At 35.2% G+C, this 11,033-nt stretch overlaps 1 protein-coding gene and 1 long non-coding RNA gene across 2 annotated transcripts; one reads left to right on the plus strand and one right to left on the minus strand.

Moving 5' to 3' along the window:
• Positions 97-8,443, plus strand: LOC107627150. Its single transcript, XM_021115766.1, has 10 exons — positions 97-264; positions 539-601; positions 1,398-1,484; positions 1,587-1,676; positions 1,751-1,837; positions 1,922-2,023; positions 2,183-4,252; positions 4,356-4,502; positions 7,263-7,699; positions 7,886-8,443. The coding sequence occupies exons 1-10, from the start codon at positions 250-252 to the stop codon at positions 8,016-8,018; spliced, it is 3,231 nt and encodes a 1,076-aa protein (XP_020971425.1). The 5' UTR covers positions 97-249; the 3' UTR covers positions 8,019-8,443.
• LOC110268808 lies at positions 8,296-10,654 on the minus strand. The gene is made up of 2 exons (XR_002357336.1): positions 10,046-10,654; positions 8,296-9,946 (listed from the first exon to the last, which is right to left on the minus strand). It is a non-coding gene; the product is annotated as an uncharacterized LOC110268808 (long non-coding RNA).

Below are 11,033 nucleotides of genomic sequence, written 5' to 3' on the forward strand. Positions count from 1 at the left end.
CCTATTCAATATTGTGTTTATACGTAATGCTAAAGAAACTTTAGTGCAACCGATGGACATATAGCCTTGAAAAACTAAGAAAATAATGTTAAAAAAACTAAGACGAAGGTGAAGCATAGTGTGTTTAGTTAAAGAAGCGCGCCAATATCTCAAACCCGTCTCTTCTACGTAACTTTCGCATTCTCTCTCTCTCTCTCACACACAACTGCTCATTGCAATCATTCTCAGAAATTCATCACACCCTTCTTCATGCTAATTTCAGAGGTACTTTTGCCAAAATTTCAATCTTTTTTGGTGCTGAATGAAAGATCTTCATCTGGATCATTCTATGGTTTCTAAATCTGTCCCCCAAGCATATCCATTTTTGAGCTTCAAGCATTTTCCTTTTTCCCAAAAGATAAAACAAATTAAAAGAATAAAAATATTTAATGCTTTCTTTGGGGAAAATTTCAATGTTAAGGTATTTTTGGTGATTTTGATGAGAGGCCCAAGTAGAAAGCATGGTGCTTGAGTTTTTTCTTCAGTTGTTCTCTTGCAGTTTCTTTCAGATGGAATGGCAGATCCAGCTAGTTATGGGAATTATGACCGTGATATTGAGCAAGTTAGTTCCAATCTTAGAAAATTTGACTCTGCAGATTATATTTGTTTAATTGAAGGAATTATCATCAACTTTTGTGTCCATATGAACATACATTGAGTTAACAGATATTATGAAAAGATAACTCAAAATATTAGGGCTCTTTCCTTTGATTTTTTTATTGTTCATATGCAATCTTTGTGAATTGGAAGGTATGACTATTGATGGTACTCCACCTACAATTTATTTGATTGCTTGTGTGGCCACTATAGCAGTAGACTTCTTGAACATTTTTCACTGAACATCAAGGTTGCGTTTGGGATGAGGAACATGATGAGACAGATGCAAAAAATGGGAAACAAATGCTCTTCTTTATGAGATGCATATAGAGACAGTTTGTTTCAATCTTGCCATGTCTATCTTCTGTTTCACCAACCATATCTATATACCTCCATATCTGAGTATTTGTGTCTTTAAGACCAACCAAATAGGAGCCCAATATATTACAATTAGTGGATAATGGAACACAAGCAGAATACTGGTACTAAATAAGCAAATGTATAGGGAACACAATCTTTCATTCAAATGGAACGCTATTTAGTTATTTACCATTTTCTTACATAGTTTTTGATTGGGTAATGATTAGATTCACTTCTTAGCTTATCAATGGGAAATATATTAAGTAAAATAGTGATCAATAAAGTAGTTCTTTTTTTATGCAATAAGAATTTGTTGATAGTATTATATTTTCCAATATTGATTATAATGATGAGGTGCCTTAGGTATTAAAAGTTAATTTTCATTTTACATCTTGATGCAGGCACTAATTATTTTAAAAAAGGGCAGCCAATTAGTAAAGTATTGTCGAAAAGGGAAGCCAAAAGTTGTTCCATTTAGGCTCTCAGCAGTAAGTTTCTTTTTTTTTTGTGAAAAGTTTACATGCATGCATATCATATAGTTTGAATTTCACATCTTTGTATAAAAGGTTCATACTTTATGCCATTGACAGGATGAAACAAAGCTGATTTGGCTTTCTCATGGAAAGGAAAAGAGTCTAAAGTTATCTTCTGTTTCACGCATCGTCCCTGGACAGAGAACAGTATGTGACATGCTTGTTATTTGGATACTATATTTATTTAGGATGCAATTAACCCAAATATATCAATTTTGTAGGCTGTCTTTAGAAGATATTTGCGCCCTGAAAAGGACTACCTGTCATTTTCACTTATTTACAAAAAAGGGGAACGATCACTTGATTTGGTTAGAAAACATAGTAACTTCCATCACATTGATTTCTTGCAGAAAACTTCAACTATATTGATTTTCCTTATTTCATGTTTCTAGATCTGCAAGGACAAAGCTGAGGTGGAGGTATGGTTTGCGGGCCTTAACGCATTAATATCTTCTGGACATAATAGTAAGCGCCCTAGAAGTGAGTTTACAGATGTGAGTTTCAATGGAATTTCTTTGAATGATACTCTAATTCCAATTAATTCCTTTAGTCTCTAATTAATTGGTTTCTTATATATGATAATTCTATTGGTTATCTAAAATTTAAGTTTTTGGAGAAATGAATTAACCATCTTTCCTTAATTTCATTTGCAGGATTGTTCTGACTTTGCTCATAATGAACGTCCTTTTGGAGTGGCATTAGAGTTTGCTTCAACCATCGCCCGTGGCAGGTTTTCTGTGGATTCATCTTCTCATGAGTCTTCATTGGATTCAGCTGGATCAGATGTGGCACCAGAAGCTTCAAATATGCCACTGAGGACAAGTGGAGGAGATGGTTCTTCTCGTATCAGTGTGTCAAGTGTTGGCTGTGCAAGTAGTGTATTGTCCGGACAAGACGACATAGAATCTCTCGGAGATGTCTTCATATGGGGAAGAATTTGGGCACATGGAGCCTCACACGATGGGTTTGGGAGTCAGGTCCTTTCGACAAAGAATGTGCTAACTCCTAAGTCATTAGAGTCTAATATTGTTATTGATGTCCATCAGATCGGGTGTGGTGTACATCACATTGCTCTCATTACAAGGCAAGGAGAGGTGTTTACATGGGGAGATGACTCTGGAGGGAGACTTGGTCATGGGCTTCATAAAAATCGTGGGAGACTGCAACTCGTGGAGTCTTTAGCTGTTACTAGTGTAGGTTTTGTTGCATGTGGTGAATACCATACTTGTGCTCTGTCTACACATGGTGATATATTTACTTGGGGTGATGACATACATAATGCAGGACTTCTTGGGCATGGCACTGAAGTGAGCCATTGGATACCAAAGAAGATTGGAGGACCTTTAGATGGACTTCTCGTTGTATCTGTAGCATGTGGCACATGGCATTCAGCATTGGTTACCTCCATTGGAAAACTGTTTACCTTTGGTGATGGAAAATTCGGTGTCTTGGGCCATGGAGATCGAGATAGTGTATCATATCCGAAGGAGGTGCGCCTAATGTGTGGACAAAGGGCAATCAAAGTTGCATGTGGAGTATGGCACACTGCAGCAATTATAGAGGTTGTTGATCATTGTGGTACAAATGCATCTTCATCTAGGAAGCTTTTCACATGGGGCGATGGCGACCAATATCGTCTTGGCCATGCTAGCAAGGATACCTATCTTCAACCAACTTGTGTCTCTGCACTGAGTGACTATAGTTTTCATCAGGTAGCATGTGGGACCACTATGACTGTTGCCCTCACTGCCTCTGGTCAGGTCTTTACTATGGGAGAAACTAAATATGGTCAACTAGGAAATCCAATGTCCAATGGAAGAACACCAAGTCTGGTCAAAGATAATTTAGTAGGCGAGGTTGTAGAGGAAATATCATGTGGTTCACATCATGTTGCTGTGGTGACTTCAAAAGGTGAACTATATACATGGGGCAGAGGTGCCAATGGAAGATTGGGACATGGAGACACAGATGACCATAACACACCAATTTTGGTTGAAGCTTTTAGAGACAGACACGTAAAGCATGTTTCGTGTGGTTCAAGCTTTACATTTTGTGTATGCATACATAAGTGGATTTCTGGAGCTGACCAATCACTTTGCTCTGGTTGCCGGCAACCATTTGGTTTTACAAGAAAAAGGCATAATTGTTATAATTGTGGATTGGTGTATTGCCATCCTTGTAGCTCCAAAAAGTCAATAAGAGCAGCATTGGCTCCAACACCTAGCAAACCACATCGTGTGTGTGATTCTTGTTATTCCAAGCTTAAAGTTCATGAGACTAGCAGTGCTTCTTCCACTTATAATAAGGATGTTACTCGTGCTCATAGAAAGGAAAGATTTGATACAAGAGAGGCAAAGAATGCGAAAATTCTCTCATCTCGCAGCACCGATCCTGTAAAATACTTTGAGACATTGACGGGTAAGAATATAACTTTGCATGACTTTTCTTCCACAGTCCGAGTTGCTCAAGCTCCTTTGCGTATTCCAATGGATGATGTGTTTCCAAGTTCATCTAGTGTCATGCAGAATGCTTCTGTTCCCATTACACAATCAAGTCAACCTCCAACTCCACCTACACCAAGTAATTTAAGACCTCCATCACCGTATGCAAGGAGACCAAGTCCACCACGTTCTACTTCCCCCGGATTTTCAAGAAGCCTCATTGATAGTTTAAAGAAGACAAATGATCTTTTGAATCAAGAAGTCTCTAAATTAAAAAACCAAGTAAATTTTAGTCTTAACATGCTTTAGGTTTAGTTCTTAATCCTCATATCAACATGTCTTGTTGATTAATTATTTCTTATGAATGTTTATTTTCTGGATAAAGAATCAAAATTTGAAGCAGAAGAGTGACATGCAAGATATCAAGATTCGGGAACTTGAGAAAAAGATTGAGGAATCTACCTCATTGATTAAAGAGGAATCATCTAAGCATAGAATACTGAAGGAATATCTCCAGTGCATGACAGATCAGGTACCTCTATTGAACATTGTTAAAGCATTACTTATCAAGATTGGCATAAAATTGAAATGAAAAATCATACAATTGGCAAGAAAATATGTCTGTGTAGTTTAAGAATCAAATCCCATTGATGAACCTGTTAATCCCATTGATGAAAATATGTGTGTAGTTCTCAAATCCCTTACTCTCAATGACGATTCTTTTATCTTCAGATTTTCTCATCTTTGTGGATAAAGAATGAAAATTATTCTCCTTTGTTGATATTGTGGTTTTAGATAAGTAAGTCAGAAAGAGAAGACAAAATAGGGATTGATCAAACATGCGTCCAATAATAAATTACTAGATTTTGGTGCATGTGTTGGATGAGACAAATATTTTTGGAGGTCCATGAAAGCGTTTTGTTATTCTAACACCATAAGAGTTAAGAAAACATTAATTGATCAAACACAGTTAAGTTAGTTATCTTTATTCTTTATGAAGAGCTAAATTTTGAACAGGAACTTCTGTGAATTAAAAGAAATAAAAGTTTTCAAAGTTCAAACAATTGAAATATGTTGAAGGATCTTTTGATTTGGTGACCTTTGGCAGCTAATTGAGTCGGTTAATTAAATAGTATAAAGTAAAAACTTTGTTTTTAATCTTCGAATATAATAAATATCCAATTTTTACTCCGACAAAAGTTTCAAATGACAAATATGATGGTTTCAGTGGCTAAGAGAAGGGGGGTTGAATCTTAGCCCCCTTTTAGCTTAGTAACACTTGCTGGCCTTTGAACTCCTGAGCAATAGAAACAGAATTGGAGTAGAGAAGAGAGAAAATTACACCCAGATATATCCTGGTTTAGCTGCTAAGTGCAGTGCAGCCTACATCCAGTCTCCATACAAACATAATGGAATTTCACTATAATCTTCCTGATTACAATTTGTAAAGTGCTAACCCAACTTACAAGGGGATTCCCACAGAATCATGAAACACAACATAGATGAACAAAGGAACTCTAAGGACATCTATGGCTTTTTTCTTTTAATTTTGCGCTTTCTGCCTTTTTCCGCTCTATGACTTTTTCATACAAACCTCACTGTTTGCCTTTTTTCCATGAGACTCAAGACATGACAAAATTAAACAGAAAAATACTAAACAGAATACATTGAAGGAGAAGAAAAACTGCTAGCTTAGGTAACTCTGAGACTTCTGTGCCTTGCACTCTCAAATCTTACTCCTTGCTCCAAACAGTGGCTGTTCTCCCTTTTTATAGAAGAGAGAAGCCTTCACACTTGAAGCCAAAACCCAAGTCAACTTCTTCTTCTTCAAGAAACAGAACTGGTTCGGCCACACAGAGAGAGAAGAGATAATCATGCAAAACCCAAAATGCAATTACCTCTAGTCCTTCCTTGGTCATCACTCTTCATCAATCTGAGCTCTCCATCCTTGGCTTGATCTCCAAGATGGATTTCTGGCCCTTGATGCTTCATGATGATGATGATGACTTCATCTGCTTCAATCTCTGCCTCTACCATCACTTCGCCACTCTAGCTACTTCCTGTGGTGGTTGAGTAGAATCAAAGACAAGCCATGCCTCCAAGAGTCTCTTCCTTGCTGGCTGAATCTTCTTCCTTCTTTTTGAGCATGAAGAGCTCGAGATTACTTCACCAAATCTAACCATATTTGGTGAAAATCTCAGCCATAACACTTTTATTTTGTTATGTTTTCTTGCCATCATTGTGATGGTCTTGTAGCTTGCCCTTTCTTCAATTTGGTAGCTAAGTTTTGCTTTCATGGTTTCCTGTGTAATAACCGAAGAAGAGAAGCAAAGATGAGAAAGAGGAGAGAGAAATTTGAACATTAGCTAATGGATAATGATAAAGTGAAATTAAAGTCCAACTTCCCTTGTATAAGGTAGCGTGTAGAGTTACTGAACCCATCAAATCAATTTCTCTCTCTCACATTTATGTTTTCAATGCTAGCAAATTAAATTTGAAATCCATCCAAAGTAAAGAAATGGGATCTGTGGGAAAGCACGAGGCAAATGATAACATTTGCTTTCTGATGGATATTGGATCAAGCATTGGTTCTTATAGCATCAAAATTAATTTGGGCTTGTAGCAATAATAGCTTCAATTTGGCCCAAATAAAACACAACATTGTTTCAGCCACTATGATCACAATTAGATTAATATCAAGGCTGAGTGTTCATAGGCATATTGGGCTTGCACCAGAATTTCATTTTCAGCCCAATATTAAAAACCTGGAACAAAATTATTAATCAATATATATTAAATGAAAATCAGATTAATAATTTTGTAATTAATTATTTTAATAATATTTAGTCATCACAAATATTAATTTAGAGTTTTCCAAACTCATCAAAATCAATTTCTTAAGACTTAAAAATCTTTAGTCCCTCTATACAAATAAGTACATTTAAAAATTTTCAATACTTTTATAAGGAAGGACCGACTAACATGCCACTTTTTAAATGGTGAAAAAATGTGGGAACTTTGAAATACCAATGGACTAATTTGTCCTATGAATTTGTTAGAGACCAAAATGGATATTTAGTTATTTACTCTCGATATTACAAATATGGAATCTTGTACGTACCCACTAGCAAAAGTGTTTTACTCTCACATCTACTTTTAATAGCATGTCATTTAAAAATGATTGATATTGGTGATTATGATTTCTAGCATGTCATTTAAAAAGTGTTTTACTCTCACATCTACATTTGTTTTCTTTTATTTATTTGTTTATCTATCTATTTGTGGGTTTCAGTTGAGGGAAGTGACTGAGAACTTGCCACCAGTTCCTGACTATGAATCTTTAATAACCTTGCATACTCATGCTGAGACATTTCTTAAAGAAAATATGGAATTCAAATCCTTATTTGCATCAACGTTGGAATCAAAGTCACAAAGTGCAAATGATATACATGGCGCAGACAATGACTCTCGTAAACAGCCAGAACAAAAAATGGAAGAAACCGTTGATGCTGCTGAAGCTGGTTCATCTATGAATGGAGGAAATGCTCTTCAAGAAAGCAATGAGTCATCTTTGTTGAGTCCAAATAAGCCAAGATCATCTAATCCTCACAGACCCGGGAATGAGAAACAAGAAGAAATAGTGACCATCGAACAATTTGAACGTGGTGTTTATGTAACATTTGTAGAATTACCTTCTGGTGGAAAAGTTTTTAAACGAATTAGATTCAGGTACTGGTCACTTGCTAATACAATAAATTCTCAGATGATATTTCATATTCCATCTGAAATTTACTAATGATTCAATCTTTGAAAATTCATGCTTCTCAATATGGGGATGTGCATTGCATGTGACTAAAGCATTGTAAGGATATGATTTCATCTATTCTTGTTTTCTTTTTTTTCTTCTCGGTGCAGTAAGCGCAAATTTGACGAGACTCAAGCAGCAGAATGGTGGAACCAAAACAAAGATAGGGTGCTTATGAAATATAGTCCAGAATCTGTACAGGATGCAGCTACTGGCTCATCTATTAGCCCTACCAGAAGTTGAATTCATGTTGAGGCATAACCTTCCTCTTAGGGTGTGTAGTTGGGGGCAAAAAAATGGGGCATATGAAGTTCTTCCATAGAATTTTCACCCCAATGATATAGATTAGAAGCATAATCAATTTACCAAGTGTATAGATCAGTATTAGGAAAAGTAGTTCAAAATTACAATACTCTGGATATGACCTGTAACAGAGGATAGAATGGTAGGAATAACAAAAAGGTTTAGTTATAGCAAGATTTTGATGTTAACTTGCTTTAGATTATGGAGCTCTGATAAGTTTTTTTTTTTTTTTCTTTCTTTTTGAGCCATCACATGAGACAGCTCTTAATTTTGGTATTGTACATCTCTACATGTGTAACTTTAACTCCTTTAACATGTCTAGAGAAGCAAGAAATGCATGAATGACGGATAATGTTACAAGCTCAGTTACATTTCTATAGATGGTCAGTCAAGCTTCTTGCTTCATTGATGTTTTGACTACCTTTGACTAAAAATAATTTGATTATATATATTTGTTAAAGTTAAACTTCTGTTAATTCGTTCTATTAAAATTTTTTGTTATATGCACTTGAGTAGAATACATAACTACTCCTAAAATGAACAAAGTTATAGATTTCTCACCAAAAACAGCAAGACTCTAAAAAGTGTTAAACCTAAACAAATTGATATGTTATTAATGACGAGGATGTTCCAATTTTGCCTGCATAAAGAAAAGGACGAGATTAATATCGGACTAAAATTGAGCTTAACGGGATCCAATGGACTATTTGTAATGAGTTATTGAGTTACTAAATGAACATCCCTTATACTATCTAGAATAACCATCTGAGTACTAGGATAATAAATGAACATTTCCCATACTATCTAGAATAACCATCTGAGTACTAGGGATAATAAACATCTTCCCAAAAGCTTAAACCGATTTTGGGGTTTACCAAGGATCAAACTCTTGACCTTTCGAATTTAGAGTTCTAATACCATGTCATGATACCACTCATTCCAAAAGCTTCAGCTGATGGGAAAATGTAACACTAATGATTATATCTCTAATACTCCCTAAACCTCCATTGTACATATTGTACAAATATTTTATTGGATCCTCATACTTTCCCTTATTTTAAAGAAGTTTTGTTGATTATAATTGCACAAATTTTTTCAAGTCTAATATTTTCCTCTTAGAGTAAATCCCAATAGTGGTCTTTAAGATTCACGCAACTACTCAATTTAGTCTTTGAGGTTCTAATTTTCTCATAGTGATCCTCCACATTCAGTTCCAGACACCATAGTAGTCCCTATGATGGAGTACTATGTGGTTATTCTATTTCACGGTTATTTCCAGGGATCTTAGACCCACAAACGGGACAATCTCGAAGACAGTGCATTCTCATTCTCATTATCCCCTAAAGACTTAAATCGTTTCAAGTCATTATCCTTCCCCAACTGAATTCCAGAACTGCTATTATCAGACCAAATAATCAATTCATCATTCACCATAAAGTTAAAAATGCAGAGGCAAACTGAATTTAAGGACATGTTAAATTGTGAGATGCTACTTGTCTTGGGAGTTCAAAGTTCAAACAGTTGGTGGGCATTAATAGTTGATATTAGAAAGATAAAGAAATGGAAAAGTGAAGTTATAGGATGGTATGCCTGGTTAGGAGGAAGGGTTAGGGAGAGAATGGAATGGCGATTGGAAGGAAGCGACGCCGTTTTCCGATCAAACGAACCAAGCTTTCTCTTCCAGTCAGCATCTTAATTCGCCACTAAATTACAACAACATCATGATTAAAGGTGAACAAAGCGCGCCGAAGAGTTTCAACTTTCAACCTTTCGGGAACCGAATGAAATGAAAACCCTCACATTTTCCAGCAATGAAATATATGTGTAAAGTGGTTGTCCTATAATTTTTTCAAATTCATGAATGTTGCCTGATTCAAGAAAAAGAAAAGTAAGAAGAAGAGGAACACAATTCAGACAATTAGAGATGAATTAGAATTTTATAATGGAAAAGGGATTAAATTGGATACCATTACAATCTTGCCACATCATCTAGCGATTAGTTACCTCCAGCAGTCACATTAACATTCCGTCAACTGAGTTAGCATCCAAAATAATCTATAGTGTCTAAAACTGAATGTGGAGGACCACTGTTAAAAAATTAAAACTTGGAAGACCAAATTAAATAATTACGTGAATATCAGAAACCACTATAAAAATTTACCCGCATCATCCAATTTTCAAATGAAAATTTTCTCATACAATTCTTTTATTATGTCTGATTTGTAGTTAAAAAGGAATAAGCTTAAAACAGCCAAGAAAGCATGGAAGAACATAACTAACACATTTCGATTCAAAATCTGCAAACTAAAATTCCCAAACCCATCAAAAACCACCGTTCAACACCTCATTTCAACCTTTCATATTCCCTTACTCATCTCAAACTTATCATAACCTCTAAAAAGCGTTTCCTTCGCCACTCTCTCACGACTCCTTGGATCCCACTCACTCTTTTATTATTATTTGTACTTCCCATCACTACGACCACCATGTTCAACGCAAGAACTTCACGGCTGTACACATAGATTTCCTCTCCGCCAACGAGGCTTCTCATGTGTCTGGTGTAATAACAAAATAAATAATAATAACTTAAATTAAACTAGAAAAGAAGAAAAATAAATAAAACTTAGCTTATGGAGATTATTCCACTTCATTTTTTTCTTCATACTTATCACATACTCATCACCGTCTCCTTTTAATTCTCATTTCCTTCTTCTCTCCCTCTTTTCGTTTTGGTTAAAGATTTGTTTTTTATTCTCTTAAGATGTTTGCAGTACATTATATCTACGTCCTACTTATCTAGCTGATAGTAGTGCACGGCATCTGGTAGTATTTTTCTTTACATTATTAAATATACTTGATAATAAAAAAAATTAAATAAAAATAGTCATAATTTATTTTTTTTAATATTTATTAATTGTTGTGATAATTAATAAATATTAAATGAGATAAATTTTT

Source organism: Arachis ipaensis, chromosome B02, assembly GCF_000816755.2.
Source record: "Arachis ipaensis cultivar K30076 chromosome B02, Araip1.1, whole genome shotgun sequence".
Lineage (NCBI taxonomy): Eukaryota > Viridiplantae > Streptophyta > Magnoliopsida > Fabales > Fabaceae > Arachis > Arachis ipaensis.